Below are 13,262 nucleotides of genomic sequence, written 5' to 3' on the forward strand. Positions count from 1 at the left end.
GGAAAAAATAATCTACCATAGCGGCTAGCCCAATCTGTTTCTGCTTTACCCAACTTTATTGTTGTTGTAATGCTGCACTGGGATTGGCTAGTTAAAGCACAAACCGATTGGGTGACCAGGCTAGCTGTTACTATCTAGTCTACACTAGAATAGTATAAACAGCCACTAGAGATTCTGGGTTAGAGTCCACGACCGGGAGACCCATGCCATGGGGCGGCGCACAATTGGCCCAGCGTCATCCGGGTTAGTATTTGGCCGGCAGGGTTGTCCTTGTCCCATCGCGCACTAGCGACTCCTATGGCGGGCCGGGCGTAGTGCACACTGACACGGTCAGAAGGTGCACGGTGTTTCCTCCGACACATTGGTACAGCTGGCTACCGAGTTAAGTGGACATTGTGTCAAGAAGCAGTGCGGCTTGGTTGGGTTGTGGTTCGGAGGACGCACGGCTCTCGACCTTCGCCTCTTCCGTGTCCATACTGGAGTTGCAGTGATGAGACACGACTGTAACTATCAATTGGATACCACGAAATTGTGGCGAAAAATGGGTAAAAGTAACACAAAAAAAGTTATAATAAAAAATTATAGTATAGACAACGCTACAGACATTACAGATAGTAATTTTAAGCCAGTAATATGATTTGTTAGTTCCAGACATGTTCTGTCTCCCAGTCAGCCACAGTCCTAGGGTCTATGTAGACAACAGTACCCTCTGCTGCTGACTGGCCCTCTCTGGGGAGAATCAATACAAAACAGATGAATGTAACTGAGACCCATCATCCCCCAATCAGATAGCAGCATATGAATAGGCCCACTCACTAATACACATATAGGAAGACCAAGAATGCAGCTGAACAGCACTTGGCTCAACACATGTAATAATTAGCCAGTTATTGTAAACCGACACATGTGATGTCAATATTAGCCATGGCAGAAGATTGTTAATACCATTACAGGCAAAAATGAATTGTGCGAGTTGGGTTTAAATACATTTTTTTATTTTTTATATATCACATCATGACATTGCATTCCACGAGAACTCTAGGCTCACACACAATATACATTTGTGTACATGTCATGTTAACCAAAGGCCTTATCGTGTAGGTTGGTTACTGACCTGACTGACTCAGTCCTTTCAGCTTCTTGTGGAGCTAAGTGACTCAACACCTATCCATTTAACCCTTTCTCAGGGGGTAGCTTCTTTTCTTCACTACAGTTTGTTCTAACCTTCATCTCCTTCCTTTGACCTTCTCTGTGGTTTTCCTGGATGGTTCCTGATGGATCCTTTGTCTGTTTCCAGGTGGGGGGTCACACCATGCTGCCCATCCGGTGGATGCCTCCTGAGAGCATCATGTACCGGCGGTTCACCACGGAGAGCGACGTCTGGAGTCTGGGCGTGGTCCTCTGGGAGATCTTCACCTATGGGAAGCAGCCCTGGTACCAGCTCTCCAACAATGAGGTCAGTAGTCTCTTATGACAGACAGCAGCACTCAAATGGGATTTGGTTCTGGGTTCTGAGATGACAAGGTCAGAGACAGAAGCTCAAACCTTTCCTAAAGTAGATTGACTACACTGGTAGCATAGTTAGGGACTTGTGTTTTGGACAGTCATGTCACATGACCTGGATTTTAAACTCTTATTTAAAGCTTTTTCAACAAACTGTCCCCTTTTATTTTTATGTCAGATCGTCCGGCACCATCCTCAGACAATTGCTTTAATTTGTTCAAATTAGTTCAAATTGAGGTCAAATTGAGGTCATGTGACATGATAGCCCAAAACACAGGTCCCTAACCATAGCACCTGACCTCCAATGATGAGATTTATCTCCAAATACATCACTCTGCTGTTGTCTCTTTTTCTAATCTTAGTTACAGTAGGTCACATTTGTATTGTCCACATAGATTTGAAATGTATTATGAATATACAGTACCAGTCAAAAGTTTGGACACAACTACTCATTCCAGGGTTTGTCTTTTATGTTTTACTATGTTCTACATTGTAGAATAATAACGAAGACATAAAACTATAAAATAACATTTATGGAATCATGTAGTAACCCAAAAAATGTAAAACAAATCAAAATATATTTTATATTTGAGATTCTTCAAAGTAGCCACCCTTTGCCTTGATGACAGCTTTGCACACTCTTGGCATTCTCTCAACCAGCTTCATTAGGTTGTCACCTGGAATGCATTTCAATTAACAGGTGTGCCTTGTTAAAAGTTTATTTGTGGAAGTTCTTTCCTTAATGCGTTTAAGCCAATCAGTTGTGTTGTGACAAGGTAGGGGTGGTATACAGAAGATAGCCCTATTTGATAGAATACCAAGTCCATATTTTGGCAAGAACAGCTCAAATAAGCAAAGAGAAATTACAGTCCATCATTACTTTAAGACATGAAGGTCAGTCAATCCGGAACATTTCAAGAACTTTGAAAGTTTCTTCAAGTGCAGTCTGAAAAACCATCAAGCGCTATGATGAAACTGGCTTATGAGGACCGCCACAGGAAAGGAAGACCCAGAGTTACCTCTGCTGCAGAGGATAAGTTCATTAGTTAACAGCCTCTGAAATTGCAACCCAAATAAATGCTTCACAGTTCAAGTAACAGACACATCTCAACATCAACTGTTCAGAGAAGACCGCATGAATCAGGCCTTCATGGTCAAATTGCTTCAAAGAAACCACTACTAAAGGACACCAAAAAGAAGAGACTTGCTTGGGCCAAGAAACATGGCCAATGGACATTAGACCATTGTACATGTAGAAAATAGTAAAAATAAGGAAAAACCCTTTAATTAATAGGTGTGTCGAAACCTTTGACGGGTACATAGGGAGGCGCACAATTGGCCTAGCGTGGTTAGGGTTTGACCGGGGTAGGCCGTCGTTGTATATAAGAATTTGTTCTTAACTGACTTGCCTAGTTAAATAAAGGTTAAATAATTAAAATAAAGTACTGTACATTTCCCAGCAATCTATTAAATAAACCAGTCTAAAAAACATCACCTTGGTGAACCTCACATTTGTTTAGACGCTGTTATCATATGAGCAATGGCTTCCTTGATTGACCCTGTGGGGATAAATGCATTTCATTTTAATTAAATTGAAAAAGTACTGAGCAGTGGTAGTGACCCGTGGTGCCCCCCCCCTACAGGTGATTGAGTGCATCACCCAGGGGCGCGTGCTGCAGCGGCCGCGTTCTTGTCCAAAGGAGGTGTACGACCTGATGCTGGGCTGCTGGCAGAGAGAACCCTACATGAGACTGAACATCAAAGAGATCCACAGCCTGCTCCAGAATCTGTCCAAGGCCTCGCCTGTCTACCTGGATATTCTGGGCTGAGTGAGTCTGATCGGCTGTGTTTGCGTATGGGAGGGAATGGAGTGGAGTTGTATGCGTACGAGCAAGCATACTGTTTGTATGGGTGCGAATAAGGGTGGAGTTTGTGTGTGTGAGCATACTGTGTGTGTGTGTGTATGGGTAGGATGAGGGTGGAGGTGTGTGTGTGTGTGTGTGTGTGTGTGTGTGTGTGTGTGTGTGTGTGTGTGTGTGTGTGTGTGTGTGTGTGTGTGTGTGTGTGTGTGTGTGTGCGTGTGAGCATACTGTATGTGTGTATATGGGTAGGATGAGGGTAGAGGTGTGTGTGAGCATACTGTATGTGTTTCTGTGTGCTGACTGTGCTTCTGCCTGCTCATCACATAGACAAAAGCCTTACATTTGATTGCCATTTCCTTTCCTTGTCCATTTGAAAATACTTTTAGGACCCGTTTCTCAAACCCAGATTAAAAGAATCCTGGAGTAGGCCCAATTCTGGTTTAGTTAATCAAGAGCAAAAAATAGGATTTCATAAATATCAGTTAACCTTGAATTACATACTCTTGGACTTTGACGGGGACTTTTTAAATAATAGTCAAAGAATAACTTAATAATGTCCATGATACCAAATGATCTGTAATCTTTATTAAATTGTAATTTAGTCAAGGAGTAGGCCAATGCCTCCCGGGTGGCGTAGTGGTTAAGGGCGCTGTACTGCAGCGCCAGCTGTGCCACCAGAGACTCTGGGTTCGCGCCCAGGCTCTGTCGCAACCGACCGCGACCGGGAGGTCTGTGGGGCGACACACAATTGGCCTAGCGTCGTCCAGGTTAGGGAGGGCTTGGCCGGTAGGGATATCCTTGACTCATCGCGCACCAGTGACTCCTGTGGCGGGCCAGGCGCAGTGCACGCTAACCAAGGTTGGCAGGTTCACAGTGTTTCCTCCGACACATTGGTGCGGCTGGCTTCTGGGTTGGATGCACGCTGTGTTAAGAAGCAGTGCGGCTTGGTTGGGTTATGTATCGGAGGACACATGATTTTCAACCTTTGTCTCTCCCGAGCCCGTACGGGAGTTGTAGCCATGAGACAAGATAGTAGCTACTAGACAATTGGATACCACGAAATTCGGGAGAAAAAGGGGTCAAATCCCTCCCCCCCCAAAAAAGGACTAGGCCAAATCTGGGTCAGCGAAACAGATCGCTGCGTCTCAAAATTATAATGGATACGTGCCAACATGGATGCAGCATTTCCTTGTTCCTCCTAACATGAGGAGGAACATCTCGTGTGGAGCGACATATAAAGTCGAGACGTGCAAAGAAAACTAAACCCATTGCAATGAAGTAAGGTACAATAAAAAACACTTATATAGATGTCATGGACTATTTTTATGATGTGAGAACTTTCTAATTGATGTCACGGGCTCTTGACTCTATTGTTTCCATGTTAAGTCATGTCTTTACATTTTGATTTGTGACTGGACTGTTGTCGTCATGGCCAACCAGAGCTGGCCATGAAGGGTACCTCTTAGGACTTATAATGACTTCATAACACATTCATAAGCAGTATGTAAGCATGTCATGAATGTTTTTCCCCATGTATTTATGAAATGCTAATGTACTGCAGCATGTAGGGTTATGAATGTTATGTTAAGTCTCTATGTAGGTACCCTCAGTCCAGAGAGAATGAGAGCCATTCATCCACACAACCAACACCGTTAAATCCCTGAGTGTTGATATCCATATGTGCATATTACGAAAACACATTAATCTTATTAAAATAAGCGTTTACATTTTAAAAGACAATGGCATCTCTATGCCATATTTATAAATCTGTTTTTAATTTGTATTATTATTATTATTTTTTTTTTTTTATGAATGTTTTCTGCTTGTGGTTCATTATCAGTGGGATTTTCTTTCTGAATATATTTTGCTAGCTTCTTACATTGTCCATTGTCCATGTAGAAGGTGTTGGTGTTTTGAATGTGGTTAGAATGCACTACACATGTCAGTCTTAACTGCATAACTAAAGCACAGTGAAAAATATCCTAGTATAAAGTTGGAAGAGGGAGGAACTTTGAGTTGCCTCAACTCAAATCACAGCATATGGAAGTTGAGCATAGCATAACATTGTCCTTTTGTTTTGTCATTTGTGAAGAGCACATTCACCAGCAATGGCTGGTGATAGAGCATCGCCTTTAGATAGAGCATCCCCTTTAGATAGAGCATCCCCTTTAGATAGAGCATCCCCTTTAGATAGAGCATCCCCTTTAGATAGAGCATCCCCTTTAGATAGAGCATCCCCTTTAGATAGAGCATCCCCTTTAGATAGAGCATCCCCTTTAGATAGAGCATCCCCTTTAGATAGAGCATCCCCTTTAGATAGAGCATCCCCTTTAGATAGAGCATCCCCTTTATCTTCCACCGTATGATTCTTTTGGTGGCCCATAACTCTACTCCACTGTTTGTTTTGCATTTTCAGAGGCAGCTTTACAAATGTTGTTGAGGTTGTTGTCGACATTGATAAAATGTTACAGTATATTGAAGCTGATAGGAAATGATGGATTTTGCCTTTTGAGGATATTTGATCTATTTCAGCTGTATTTGTGGGGAATTGACAGAGTATGGGCGCTGCTCTTAGTATGAGCCTTGAGTTAGAAAAGGTTTTCTGGTAGAATGCCCCTATTCAGCTATTTATGCACTTAAATTACTCATTTACTTGTTTCCATTTTGTATAGCATATTATTGCAACCAGGGTGTGATTCTGTGATCTTACATTGATTGATATGCAGTATATCTCATATCCTATAACAGGATTCCCCACCTGTTGGCCAAATTCAGCCCGTGGGTGATTTTATTTGCCCCCCATGTTTTTTGATCAAAAAATAATAATATATTTTTATTTTTGGACATAAAAATGTAAAAACACCAGAAAAGCAGCCCCAAATTATTTTAATTTTGGAAATATGTTCCAAAGTATTACCACGCATAATAGAGATACAGTTGATGTCGGAGGTTTACATACACCTTAGCCAAATACATTTAAACTCAGTTTTTCACAATTCCTGACATTTAATCCTCGTAAAAATTCCCTGCCTTAGGTTAGTTAGTATCACCACTTTATTTTAAGAATGTGAAATGTCAGAATAATAGTAGAGAGAATAATTTATTTCAACTTTGATTTCTTTCATCACATTCCCAGTGGGTCAGAAGTTTACATACACTCAATTGGTATTTAGTAGCATTGCCTTTAAATTGTTTAACTTGGGTCAAACATCTCAGGTAGCCTTCCACAAGCTTCCCACAATATGTTGGGTGAATTTTGGCCAATTCCTCCTGACAGAGCTGGTGTAACTGAGTCAGGTTTCTAGGCCTCCTTGCTCGCACACGCCTTTTCAGTTCTGCCCACAATTTTCTATTGGATTGAGGTCAGGGATTTGTGATGGCCACTCCAATACCTTGACTTTGTTGTCCTTAAGCCATTTTGCCACAATTTTGGAAATATGCTTGGGGTCATTGTCCATTTGGAAGACCCATTTGTGACCAAGCTTTAACTTCATGACTGATGTTGCCTCAATGTATCCACATAATTTTCCTGTCTCATGATGCCATCTATTTTGTGAAGTGCACCAGTCCCTCCTTGTCATGCCCTGACCTTAGAGATCCCTGTTTATTCTCTATATTTTGGTTAGGTGTGACTAGGGTGGGTACTCTAGTTTTTGTATATCTATGTTTTTTTTTCTTTGTTGGCCGGGTATGGTTCCCAATCAGAGGCAGCTGTCTATCGTTGTCTCTGATTGGGGATCATACTTAGGCAGCCCTTTTTCCCACCTTCAGTTGTGGGATCTTTGTTTGGTTGCATGTATTTTTGCACGACAAAGCTTTTCGTTCGGTGTATTGTTTTTTTTTTGCTGGTTCACATTTTAATAAAATATGATGAACTCAAATCACGCTGCGCCTTGGTCTACCCTTAACGACGAACGTTACAATCCTGCAGCAAAGCACCCCCACAACATGATGATGCCACCCCCGTGGGTGGGATGGTGTTCTTCGGCTTGCTAGCCTCCCCCTTTTCCCTCCAAACATAACGATGGTCATTTTGGCCATACAGTTATATTTTTGTTTCATCGGACCCAAGGACATTTCTCCAAAAAGTACGATCTTTGTCCCCATGTGCAGTTGCCAACCGTAGTCTGGCTTTTTTATGGCGGTTTTGGAGCAGTGGCTCCTTCTTTTCTGAGTGGCCTTTCAGGTTTTGTCGATATAGGACTTGTTTTGCTGTGGAAATAGATACTTTTGTACCTGTTTCCTCCAGCATCTTCACAAGGTCCTTTGCTGTTGTTCTGGGATTGATTTGCACTTTTCGCACCAAAGTAAGTTCATCTCTAGGAGACAGAACGCGTCTCCTTCCTGAGTGGTATGACGGCTGCGTGGTCCCATGGTGTTTATACTTGCGTACTATTGTTTGGACAGATGAACGTGGTACCTTCAGGCATTTGGAAATTGCTCCCAAGGATGAACCAGACTTGTGGAGGTCTACAATTTTTTTCTTAGGTCTAGGCTGATTTCTTTTGATTTTCCCATGATGTCAAGCAAAGAGGGACTGAGTTTGAAGGTTGGCCTTGAAATACATCCACAGGTACACCTGCAATTGACTCAAATGATGTCAATTAGCCTATAGGTAGCGTCTAAAGCCATGACATCATTTTCTGGAATTTTCCAAGCTGTTTAAAGGCACAGTCAACTTAGTGGACAGTATGTAAACTTCTGACCCACTGGAATTGTGATACAGTGACTTATACGTGAAATAATCTGTTTGTAAACAATTGTTGGAAAAATTATTATTAAAATCATGCACAAAGTAGATGTTCTAACTAACTTGCCAAAACTATAGTTTGTTAACAAGAAATCTGTAGAATGGATGAAAACTATTTTTAATGACTCCAACCTAAGTCAAATCAAATCTAAGTTTATTTGTCACGTGCGCTGAATACAACAGGTGTAGTAGACCTTACAGTGAAATGCTTACTTACAGGCTCTTACCAATAGTGCAAAAAAGGTATTAGGTGAACAATAGGTAGGTAAAGAAATAAAACAACAGTAAAAAGACAGGCTATATACAGTAGCCAGGCTATAAAAGTAGCGAGGCTACATACAGACACCGGTTAGTCAGGCTGATTGAGGTAGTATGTACATGTAGATATGGTTAAAGTGACTATGCATATATGATGAACAGAGAGTTGCAGTAGCGTAAAAGAGGGGGTGGTGGGTGGGACACAATGCAGATAGCCCTGTTAGCCAATGTGCGGGAGCACTGGTTAGTCGCCCCAATTGAGACCGTATACAAATGTAAGCAAGGTCTGGAGTTCATGCGGTCTATTTGTAGTCTACAAATTACTTATAACTATGTTCCGGCCCCCTGAGCATCCGCTCAATGAAGACATCGGCCACAGCTGAATCTATACTGAACAAAAATATAAACGCAACATGCAACAATTTCAATGATTTTATTGAGTTACAGTTTATATAAGGAAATCAGTCAATTGAAATAAATAAATTAGGACCTAATCTATGAATTTCACATGACTGGGCAGGGGCACAGCCATGGATGGGCCCACCAATTTGGGAGCCAGGCCCAGCCAACAAAAATATCAAAAATAAATCTTAAATTCATAATTCCAAACAGTCGATTTCTGAGTGGATAGACTATTGTAAGTATCTAAAGCCAGCTATATCTGAATCAGCTGTCTGAGTTCTCCAGAAAAGGGCTTTATTACCAATAGAAATACTCCTCAGTTTCATCAACTGTCTGGGTGGCTGGTCTCAGACGATCCCACAGATGAAGAAGCCGGAAGTGGAGGTTCTGGGCTGGCGTGGTTACACGTGGTGTGCGGTTGTGAGGCCGGTTGGATGTACTGCCAAATTCTCTAAAATGATGTTGGAGGTGGCTACAGTAGAAATTAACATTAAATTATCTGGCAACAACTCTGGTGGACATTCCTGCAGTCAGCATACCAATTGCACACTCCCTCAAAACTTGAGACATCTGTGACATTGTGTTTTGACAAAACTGCACATTTTAGAGTGGCCTTTTGTTGTCCTCAGCACAAGGTTCACCTGTGTAATGATCATGTCACACCTGCCAGGTGGATGGATTATCTTGACAAAGGATAAATGCTCACTAACAGGTATGTAAACAAATTTATGCACAAAATTTGAGCAAAATAAGCTTTTTGTGTGTATGGACAATTTCTGGGATCTTTTATTTCAGCTCATGAAACATGGGACCAACACTTTACATGTTGCGTTTATATTTTTGTTCAGTGTAGTTGATGATCTTTGTCCTATAAGCTATTGCAGTGGTTAGGATCAGTTGTGAGAGTAGCTTAAGTCTGATCCCCCATGTTGTACAGTAGAGCTGTGAGGCCTCCTGAACAGGTCCTATCAAGGATGTGATGACTTGGTAACTCTGTTGAGGCAGTATCTACCAATATATGATTACCAAAACAACTTCCTATTAACCACCATCTCCCCTGCTTTTGACTGAATCTTCATGGTGATCATGCATTCCATTATGACTGGTCAATATGGAAAAGGACCATTAATGTCACAGGGATCTGTGGTGTTTCAGATCAGATTTTTTCTGCAGTGATATCAATGTAAAATCTTTCCACTTTCTCTATCTCTATGCTGTCTTTACTGGAGTAGGCTAAGGCCAGGATTCAATCCGGACTGCAGAAGATCCACGTTGTAGCGCAGTTTGCATTTAACAGTAATTTCCAATTGAGCCAACATCTGCAGTGTTTACTTTGAACGCGATCTCCATGGCGACACTAACATGTATAGCCGAAAAGGGACTATCTGATAGAATCTCAGGCCGAACTCTTACTCATAAACGTGATCTCTACACTACTGTTTTATCAGTGATACTACATAAGATCCCAGTTCCCATAACCTTTGGCTTTTGATATGGAGATTATCCAGTGCATTAATGTTTGCTGTGGCAATAATGCTCTTTAGTGAGTCAGAAGTGCACACGCAAATTCCTGTGCTTTGAGTCACTGTCTTTTCAATTGCTGTATTATCACCATCATCCCTGTTGCATTCTTTGCTAAACACCACAAAAACCTGCCTTCAGCTATGTTGGACTGTCTGCAACATAACACTGAAAAAGCGTACATATTTGTTTGGCGACCATCTGTCAATGGTCGGTTCTTTCTTGACCAGTTCCAGCTTTTTAGGCCATTCTCTATTATAGTCATGTGTGTCTGCTCTGAATATTCTGAATCGCTTGTAATCTGCATTCCATTTTGTACAGTTCGTATATTTGTCTAAATTAATAGTATGTTCTATAGTATATTCTGTTTCAAACAGGTACTTTATCAAAAAATGTGTGACAAAAATGTGTTATGGGCCACTGGCAATATGTAAATACAAATGTATTAGTGCTAAAAAAACAAATATAATTTATTTGTGCTTGTTCATATCAGTGAGAATACTATCACATTTTTTGGTGGAACTTTCGAACTCGAGAAGAGATTCCTTTAAAATGGTATTTTCTCTATGAAGAAGGAACTGATTCAGTCCTATATCCCAGCTCACCCTTCTTTCCTATCTGGTGGAAGGACCATAGAGGTTATGACTGACTGAGCGCCGTTTGTCTGTGAGAAGGCCATAACTTCTTGGTCACCTGGAACATCGAAGGACCAAATCCAGCGACCAGGTGAACCAATGGGGACCATCATCATTTCACCACCCAACCACTCGTCTATTTCTGGCCTATTGGTCTTCTTTCAGATGAATAACTGTGACTGCATCATGAATAATAGTATGTTATTTTGAATGTAAGCTCTCGGGATGGGGGGGATTGCCACTGGTTATTTTGTAAATATGAAAAAGCATTTTTTTTTTATCCCTGTGCAGATATGTTTTACTTGCTGGCTGAATGATTTTGAGTGAGAGTCAGAGTGTACACGTTCATACGTTTGTGAGTATGATGCCCCTGAGCTGCGGTGTGTGTGTGTGTGTGTTTTTTTTCTCCCAGCAGATTGTGTCACTGCTTACGTAACATTCAATTCTATCAATCAAATCTTTGTGCATCATGCGAGTAACTTCTCTGCAGTTAATGGAATTGTTCCTTGTAACACTGTGCATTTAATAAAGGTGGTATGTCTTACAATAAGTTGTCTCCTTTCAGAATGTCAGTTATAATTTACAATACCAATCTCATGCGTTATGTTCCGTGAAGTTGTGTACATCTAAATAATTTATAGAACACCAAGCTGATTGAATTATCTGAGATATGGGTGTCTTTGTGCAGCTGTTCAATTGTTAGCAGGTTATGTGAAATTGTAAACCGGATATGCCAATAATATCTCATCAAATCAATTCACATTATATATTGCAAGTAGGCTACCGACCTGCAGCAGAATTCCATAGCACGCTCCCAATCTTGTACCCCAGTAGCCTCACCAGATCCATGCATCTCATAAATCACATTGATTTACTGCTCCTGCTCCACCATCAGGGCACACCATAGCAAAATGTTTTTGCAACAGAAAAGGAGTTACTTGTTCATATAGCTGTTCTTTCCAGGGAGGTACTTTCTTACATTTTGTGCCTACTGAATATGACCCAACTCTCTAGTCTATCTGATAGACAGGCAGAGTATCTAAGCCTTGTTGATTGATACTTGATATGTGCACCCACCATTGCGTCTGGTGGCTATTTTAAAAGAGCCAGCCCTCGCAGTTTTATGAAAGGATTTCCAAGGTCAAAGTTGGGATCTAACAAACACAGTTAAGTGACAACGGCAGCTGGCCCGTAGCAAAGGTCCTGATACACAGTCAAATCAAAACTAGCAGTGTTCGCTGCACAGGATGATGTGGTCCCAGGACAGTTCTTACATTTCCTCCCCAACTGGTTATTTGGTATTTTATTAGGATTCCTGGAGTTCACACAAAACATGAAACATAATACAGAATGACATAATACAGAACATCATTAGACAAGAATAGAACTACATACATTTTTAAAAGGCACATGTAGCCTACATATACGCACAAACTATCTAGGTCAAATAGAGGAGCATCGCGTTGTGCTGGTTTGCTTTATCTGGTTTTGAAATCAGGTTTGCTGTTTATTTGAGCAATATGAGATGGAAGGAAGCTCCATGCAATAAGGGCTCTATATAATACTGTACGCTTTCTTGAATTTGTTCTGGATTTGGGGACTATGAAAATAGCCCTGGTGGCATAAGTGTGTGTCAGAGCTGTGTGTAAATTGACTATGTAAACAATTTGGGATTTTCAACACGTTTCTTATAAAAATAAGTGATGCAGTCAGTCTCTCCTCAATTCTTAGCCAAGAGAGACTGCCATGCATAGTATTTATATCAGCCCTCTGATTACAATTAAGAGCAAAACACGCCGCTTTGTTCTAGGTTAAGATTTGGGGGCCGCAAATTCTTCTCTTAGTGCTTGGTCAATTTCATTAGGCACAAAATGGAGTGGTTCTATATCTGAACTTACCCAATATAAAAAATTAAAAATTTTCACGTCGCAAAACATTTTGCTACAGTGTGCCCTAATGAGCATAACCTTTGTTGCAGTCATTTAGGCCAGGATTCGATCAGCGGTAACCTGTGTAAACTGACAAATGTAAAAAATGTTTAAAGCGTGTAGGAGGGTGAACTGTGATAGAGCTGTCAAATCAACAAGCGGCTCCTGCATTGGATGCACGAGTAAAAATCCCATGCAGCTGTGTTACAAGTTTGTACACTGATTTTAACCTATTACTTCTTTAAAATGAATTACAAGGTGTCATTTCCATATAGCTTACAATTTCTTGTTCTGAACTTCTGTGGTTTGTGACAATGACCACCAGAGCTCACAGATTTGACAGCTCTAACACAGTTACACCACCAACACAGTTACACCACAGAAAAAGCTTATTGGTGGTTCC

General features: G+C 41.1%; 1 protein-coding gene and 1 long non-coding RNA gene across 2 annotated transcripts in view; one reads left to right on the forward strand and one right to left on the reverse strand.

Annotated features, from left to right (window-relative positions):
• LOC112257428 (BDNF/NT-3 growth factors receptor) overlaps nt 1-3,475 on the forward strand; it is a 20,356-nt gene extending 16,881 nt beyond the window's left edge. Inside the window, exons 17-18 of the mRNA XM_024430969.2 lie at nt 1,298-1,456; nt 3,147-3,475. Of these exons, the coding sequence (XP_024286737.2) occupies nt 1,298-1,456; nt 3,147-3,332 (345 nt within the window). The 3' untranslated portion in view covers nt 3,333-3,475. The remainder of the gene's footprint in view (nt 1-1,297; nt 1,457-3,146) is intronic.
• LOC112257439 overlaps nt 1-12,003 on the reverse strand; it is a 15,747-nt gene extending 3,744 nt beyond the window's left edge. Inside the window, exon 1 of the long non-coding RNA XR_002954572.2 lies at nt 11,720-12,003. This is a non-coding gene — a long non-coding RNA (uncharacterized LOC112257439). The remainder of the gene's footprint in view (nt 1-11,719) is intronic.
• Between the last annotated feature and the right edge of the window lie 1,259 nt (nt 12,004-13,262).

This window comes from Oncorhynchus tshawytscha, linkage group LG09 (genome assembly GCF_018296145.1).
Source record: "Oncorhynchus tshawytscha isolate Ot180627B linkage group LG09, Otsh_v2.0, whole genome shotgun sequence".
NCBI lineage: Eukaryota > Metazoa > Chordata > Actinopteri > Salmoniformes > Salmonidae > Oncorhynchus > Oncorhynchus tshawytscha.